The following is a 6,883-nucleotide window of genomic DNA, read 5'->3' as shown; positions in this document are numbered from 1 at the left end:
AGGCAGAGAGGAACCAGGCCCCGACTGGGCTTTGAGGGAGGCCAGACTCCATTTTACCTCCGAATCCCAAAATATGGGTTTAATGAAGGACATAGGTAAGGTTGCTTTTTAAAACTAAAAATCCTTAATTTTCACAAGAATCACCTTAAAAGTAGCTTAGTAGAAATTGAATTGACTTTGAAGCAAACTTTTGCTACTGTTTCTGTGAACCCATTTTACTAATGAAATTTGACTAGATTAATAGGGGAAAATGCTCAAGCATTGTACTCAATTTTGCAAAATGGAGATGATGATGCCTGCTTTCCTCATGGTGGTTCAGAGACTTAACAGTGGTATATATGAAAATCTGGCTCATCATAGTCATTCAACAAATGATAACTACTGTTAACTGTAAGCACCATTAATGCATATATTAGTGCATATCAATCTGTGGATTAAATTTTCTGCAAATTTGTTTGTGAAAGAGTGATACATACTTAGAAAGGCAAATTATTTTTAAAGAAACAAAGGAAACTGGTTTCATTACGCCAAAGCAAGCAATATTGTATGTCTCTGTGTACTCAGGAGGGTTTTATTTCATTAAGCCATCTATTGATGGAGAAAAAAACAGGACAAAGCTTTGACTTCACTTGGAGAATTTACAAAAAGATAAGTTTGAGTATTTCAACTGTTACTTTCTTGTTTTGTAGCTTCAGGCGCCAGTATCAACCTTTGAGTCTTAATAGACTGCAGTATCTTATTGATATGGGTCGAGTTGATCCTGCTCAACCTATTGACTTAACCCAACTTGTCAATGGGAGAGGTGTGACCATCCAGCCATTTAAAAGGGATTATGGTGTCCAGTTGGTCGAGGAGGTAAGTCTGGATTAGCTTTTAGAAAGCTGGCATGTTCTCATCAAGGACTCTCTTTGCCCTGTCCTGGCATCCTTGCTCAAATGTCCCCAGAGCAGGAAAGTCTTTCTTTGACATCTTTTATGAAAGGACACTCCCCACAGTCATAATCTGCTTTCTCTGTCCAGAGTATTATATGTGAGTATGTGAACACCTGACATTTCTACCAAGTAATGCTTTAGTTTTTCATTATCTTCCTCGCTATAACAGAAGTTCTTTGAGATTAATTGCTATATTTTCTGTATTGGGAATATTAGCGCATGGTAGTTAGTGTTTAAAGAGGAAGGGAATGACGCTAACCCAGTTGTAATGACAGAAAAGAAGTTTTCTTTTTATAGAATGGGTCAGAAATTTCATAAACAAACTTGTATGTTATTAATCAAATATTCCTATTTTGTCAGTAATATAGTTGTATATGCAACTTAATGACCACTAGAGGGAAGCATATGTTTATGGAATACCTTTTATATTTCTTTGAAACAAAGTGAACGCTATGATAAAAGCTTTCTAAATAAAATGATTTGAAAAGAGAATGCCAGTTACATGGGTAGGCCTTAATAGTCTACTCTGGTTTTTATTTTTTGGTGGGGGGGATGAACATGTAGATTAACGTGGAAAAGTCGTTGGCCTTTTTAGCCACTACATTGCATATCCCAGTAACTTTTAAATATGTCTGTTAAGCTAGAACAATAATCCAGCCAACTGGGCAGTGCTTGAGTAAGTACAGCTAACATTATTTATAACTCTGGCCTTTTCTGATTTTTTTCAGACTTGCAAAAAATAGTGGCTAATAATTCAATATGAAATCACCAATTTGGAACTGTATGTTTTAAAGATAAAACAAAATAAATCCAACTTATATAAAGATATTTCTAAACATACTTTTAAAGATACTGAAAATACTGGAACTAGACCCAATGCATAGAATAGTAATTTAACATCAGAAATAGTACGGTGAGGCCTTATTTTGTTATATCAAAAGTGCCATTGATTATAAAAATGTATGGCAGTATCAAAGGTATGTAGCATAGGACAGCTGTGTCAGGACCTGTGCTAAGTTCTGGAGGCTGGAGTTAGGAACAGTCAGTATTATCATTTTTTTGTGTGTTGAATCTTTCAGAGAAAGATTCAATTTTTTTGTCAATTTAGAGGCCATAATATGGTTGATAGTGAGTGAAAAACGAATTTCTCTTATCTTCTACCTTTTCCCCTACAGGGTGCTGAGCTCTTCAAAGCTCAGATATTATCAGATATTTTGTTTCTTTCATTGGTTCCAGCCTATTCTTCCCCTTTAACTATCTTTTGGCTTCTTGCTTCATTAGGATAAAAAAGATGTTTTTATTTATGTAATACAAAATAATGTGTAATTAAGAGCATAGATAATTGGATTCTCCTGGGTTGGAATCCTAGGTTTGTGATCTTGGAAAAGTTACTTAATTTTTGTGTGTCAGTCATCTCTTCTATAAAGGTGCTTAGTAGTATTTTTGTGATACAGTTATTATGAGGATTAAGTAGGTTGCTATTATGAAGTATTAGGAATGAATGCTTCTACTGATGTCTGCAAAATACATAAAATGAAAATATAGTCTCCCTGCTTATAGGAGGATGACTACTATAGGGGGGATGACCTAAAAAGTATAGAAATTTGGGGCCTCCCTAGTGGCATAAGGGTTGTCTCAGTGCTGCCACCCCAAAGACACACTGCAACGGCCTGAGTTCAATCTCCTGCATTTGATCCCAGCCAACGAGGTGGCCCACATGTTGCAGCTGACCTCTCCTTTTCCCCTGCCTTAGAGGTGTATTTCAGCAGACCTGCCTGTTTGCTCTCCATTCTGTCTCTGGTGAATCCACTCCCCCCTGTACCTCAAGCCTGCACCCCCAAAAAAGTATAAAAATTTTATGTTGTTTGATAGGACCTAAAACATGTTGGGATTACTGTTACTGTTGGAGGAACGAACACTGTACAGAGGAAGCTTGTCATCATTTACTTGTAGCTAAGTCATCTACTAACAGATTTTGTTTTGATATATTACAGGGTGCTGACACCTTTACAGCAAAAGTTAATATTGAAGTGCAGTTGGCTTCAGAATTAGCCATTGCTGCAATTGAGAAAAATGGTGGTGTTGTCACTACTGCCTTCTATGATCCACGAAGTCTGGGTAAGCTTAATCTGTGGTCATTTTCCTTTCTCCTCTTTGTCTCATACTGGCTGCCATACAAGCATTTTAACATGGCCCTTTGGCTTGCAGTTCAAATGCTCCAGTTTTCTTTTTTAGGATTTTCTACTAGTGGTGTGGCTCGTGTGGCTCCATTTTCTCATATACCTCAAAAGGTTATTTTTTCTTTAAACACAAGACTTAAATATGAGCTTATATGTTTAGAAATACACTAATCATTGGTAACCCAAGAGTAACAAATTGTCACATGCAATCTTTTGAAAATGAAGGGTTTCCATTTGCTTACTTAGTCTTTTTTTTTTTAAAGATTTATTTATTTATGCATACAGAAGTGGGGTACAGGCCACATGCACAGGTGCGGTGAGAGGGTTCACCAGAGACAGAGTGGGGAGCAGAACAGGCAGATTGACAAAGTACATTGCTGAGGGGAGCAGCAGGCAGGTCAGGAGAGGTCTGCCACACCATGTGGATCACCTCCAGGGTAGGGATCGAACTCATGCTGAAGTGGCTTTAACTTCTTGGTGCTGTGCTTTAACCCGCTGCACCACCAGGGAGGGCCCTACTTAGTCTTTTTAATAAGAAAAGTTCTTAGTATTAAGGTATCATCTTGGCAATACTTAAAAATTAGTTAAAATCATTAAAGCAAAGTTATTTACAACCCTTTTATTATTATTATTATTATTTATTTTTTTTACTTTTCTAGAAATTCTGTGCAAACCTGTTCCATTCTTCCTACGTGGACAACCCATTCCAAAACGAATGCTTCCCCCAGAAGTACTGGTACCATATTATACTGATGCAAAAAATCGTGGTTACCTAGCAGATCCTGCCAAATTTCCTGAAGCAAGACTTGAACTTGCTAAGAAGTATGGTTATATTTTGCCTGATATCACTAAAGATGAACTCTTCAAAATGCTTAGCACTCGAAAAGATCCAAGGCAGATTTTCTTTGGTCTTGCTCCTGGATGGGTGGTTAATATGGCAGATAAGAAAATTCTAAAACCTACTGATGAGAAGCTCCTCAAATACTATAGTTCATGAATTTCCTTCTGAGAGGGGGGAGTTATAAGAGTACTGGAAAAGGTACTGAACTATGTGACATTTTCTTAATCTGTAATTCCTCAGATGTTGATGTTAATTTTCTGTGTAATATCTTTTTTCATTTTTATCTAATTAAAATAAAAATGCGGTAAGCAAGGACAACATAAAGAAACTGACACTGTGTGGATTCTATCTCAGCGAACGGTATAAACTCTCTGGTTTTCTGCCAAAGGAAGATAATAACTTTGGGGATAGTTCTTATTGATGTTTTCACTCAGGTCTCACTGTAAATCAGAATATATGCGTAAGTGAAATGGAGTAGGGCCTGCTGGCGCATGGTTAGAGCAGCTGCTGAGGAGCTGGTGGCTCTTTCTCTTGTTCAGGGCCGCTCTGCATGCTGATCTGTCAAGGTGGAAGGAGTGAGTCCCTATGATTAGGATGTGGACTGAGAGTTTAAAGTTTAAGGCTGGGAATGGCTTCTGAGTACTATACTTACTTGCAAAATTGAAACCAAAACTCCTAGTGAATTCATTTTCTCACTTTATAAACTGATAACAATGACTAAGATTAACCTAACTGATGTAATTTTGCTTATTTCATAAATAAATGGAGACCTTTATCATTTTCTTTAAGTGACTAAGAAAATTGTTTAGTGATGATGTAAGCCATAAAAATAGTTGGTAATGTGAAGTTAAATTCAGTTAATGTAAAAGATGGAGCAGTCAATAAGCTTAGTTAGCTTTTCAAAGATGAGCTGTGTTTAAATCATACAAGTTTATCATAATATAATTAAATTTTGTAATAATTCCTGCTTATTTTCTTAAAATAAAAAATTTAAAAACCTAAATGACACAGTATTTTATTTTGCTAACTTATTTACCTCATATCTTGCTGATCTGATATTCATTTTGTAGTAAATGCACCAAGATTATTTTAATTTTTATCTAGGGTTATATAGTTTGGCTTGTTACTAAACTATTTCTTAGTGTTCAGAACTTGTAAGAATTATTAGTAGTCTTTTTGTTAATTTCAGAGGATAGGCAAAAATTTAAAAAGCATGTTTTTATTTTTCAGAGACCCTCAGTCTCAATGTTGGGGTGGTTGGATTAGTTTTGATTTCATTGGTAGAAACTCCAAGTCACAGAGGCTTGAAAGAGTTTATTTTTCTCCCATAAATGAAGTACTGGAATTAGTTCAGGGCCGATGCTGGCTCTGTACTACCAGTGTTTCAGAGACCATGACTTGTTTCTGGCTCTCCTATCCTAGAATGGGGTGTTCATTTTCAGATCCAGAGAGGAACCTGCAAGGAGCAACCTTCCCATAAAGAAAATTCCTAGAGATTCCCACACATATCTTATTCCCCTTGGTCAAGACTTGGACACAGTCCTTCTCTGCAAGGGGGCCAGAAGTCTTATTTGGCAGCTATTGGCCTAGTTAAATTAATTCTATTATGGTAGAATAAGAGAGTGGAATATTGGACGACATCTGTTTTGGAACTGACCAAAATCAACATCAGGCAAACGTCAGAAAAAAGTGTAAATTCTTTTATTCTTTGCTTAGTAATAAATTTGCCAATTTGGAATGCTGTGTTTCACTAAGTTATAAAGGCCACTAAGCTGGCTAGTTCATCAGTCTTGGTAAGTGTAATGACTTGGAAGGAGAGTAATGACAAAGTATTGGAAATTACTTTTTGTACCTACTTTTCCTTTTTGCCATTTGACAATAAAGCCATCTTACATGTTATATGCAAGAAGAGAGATGATAGATTGCAAAATACCAAGATACCAAGAAAATGTGTTTTTAGTGATTATTACAGTGAATCACTAAAAGGAATAGAACACATTCTCTTTTTCAAAAATCTCAGCTGGGAAGAGTTCCCAGAAATGTTTTGTTATATAAGTAGTTCATGCTTGTTTTAAAATTATGTAATATTCAAGTGTTCAAAAGTAGAAGTCCAAATTTTCTTACTGTTGCCTGGACTGACCTACTTTTCAGAGGTAACCAAATCACTGTTAGCTTGAGGTCTTTTTTTTTTTCTGTAGTTTATTACATCTAATGCGTTTAAAAGACATTCTGTTAGTATATTCCATTGAGTATTTTAACTGTCTTCTAAAAGCCATTTGATAGGATCCATTAGAAATGTCACTTCCTTAACTATATAAAGGTGCCCTGACACTATTAAACAAGAGTTGTGTAAAATGAACTAAAGTCAATTTCAACTGAATACTTTCATAATAAAGGTGATGCCTTGGGCTAAAAAGCTTCTTTGACCTTAGCCTATTTGCATAGAAATGGACTTCCTTAAATTTAAATATATCCTGTTATCTGGGCATGAAGTATGCAAACAAACTCAAGGGATAATCATTTTTGTGTGTCAAATACGGGACATCACTCTTGGTAAGTTTATTTCTTCAATTTACCAGAGCTTCTCCTTTAGTGATTTGGATCACAATTGTCCTTTGGAGTGGCTGGTATTACCTCAACAGGAAAAGTTTAGTAGGAAATGAGGGAGGAAGTTGGTCACCTAAAGGTAAATGATACATGTGGCAGCCTTCTCGTCTCAGAATGAACTTTTGAGCTTCCTCTAGCTGTGCCCCCCTCTCATCTAAACTGACTGCATAAACTATCCCTGGGCAAAAGTTACAGATGGAAAAGGAGACAGGCAGAAACAATTCTTAATTGTGGCTGTATTAGGTGTCCTACAGGTGAAGGAAGTAGAATAGAACGATAAAGGAAAGAAGAAAAACAGGAAACAGATGTTTTGTTATGTCTAA

The 6,883-nt window shown here is 36.2% G+C and overlaps 1 protein-coding gene across 1 annotated transcript in view; it reads left to right on the top strand.

The window, feature by feature from the left end:
• MRPL15 (mitochondrial ribosomal protein L15) overlaps positions 1–4,281 on the top strand; it is a 5,341-nt gene extending 1,060 nt beyond the window's left edge. The window contains exons 2-5 of the mRNA XM_004679875.2: positions 3–95; positions 690–855; positions 2,927–3,050; positions 3,772–4,281. Coding sequence (XP_004679932.1) covers positions 3–95; positions 690–855; positions 2,927–3,050; positions 3,772–4,109 — 721 coding nt within the window. The 3' untranslated portion in view covers positions 4,110–4,281. The remainder of the gene's footprint in view (positions 1–2; positions 96–689; positions 856–2,926; positions 3,051–3,771) is intronic.
• The last annotated feature ends 2,602 nt before the right edge of the window (positions 4,282–6,883 follow it).

Source organism: Condylura cristata, unplaced genomic scaffold, assembly GCF_000260355.1.
Source record: "Condylura cristata isolate star-nosed mole 26May11 unplaced genomic scaffold, ConCri1.0 scaffold00009, whole genome shotgun sequence".
NCBI classification, from domain to species: Eukaryota; Metazoa; Chordata; class Mammalia; order Eulipotyphla; family Talpidae; genus Condylura; species Condylura cristata.
Note: the sequence above shows the minus strand (reverse complement) of the source record. Positions and strands in the feature narration are given on the sequence as shown.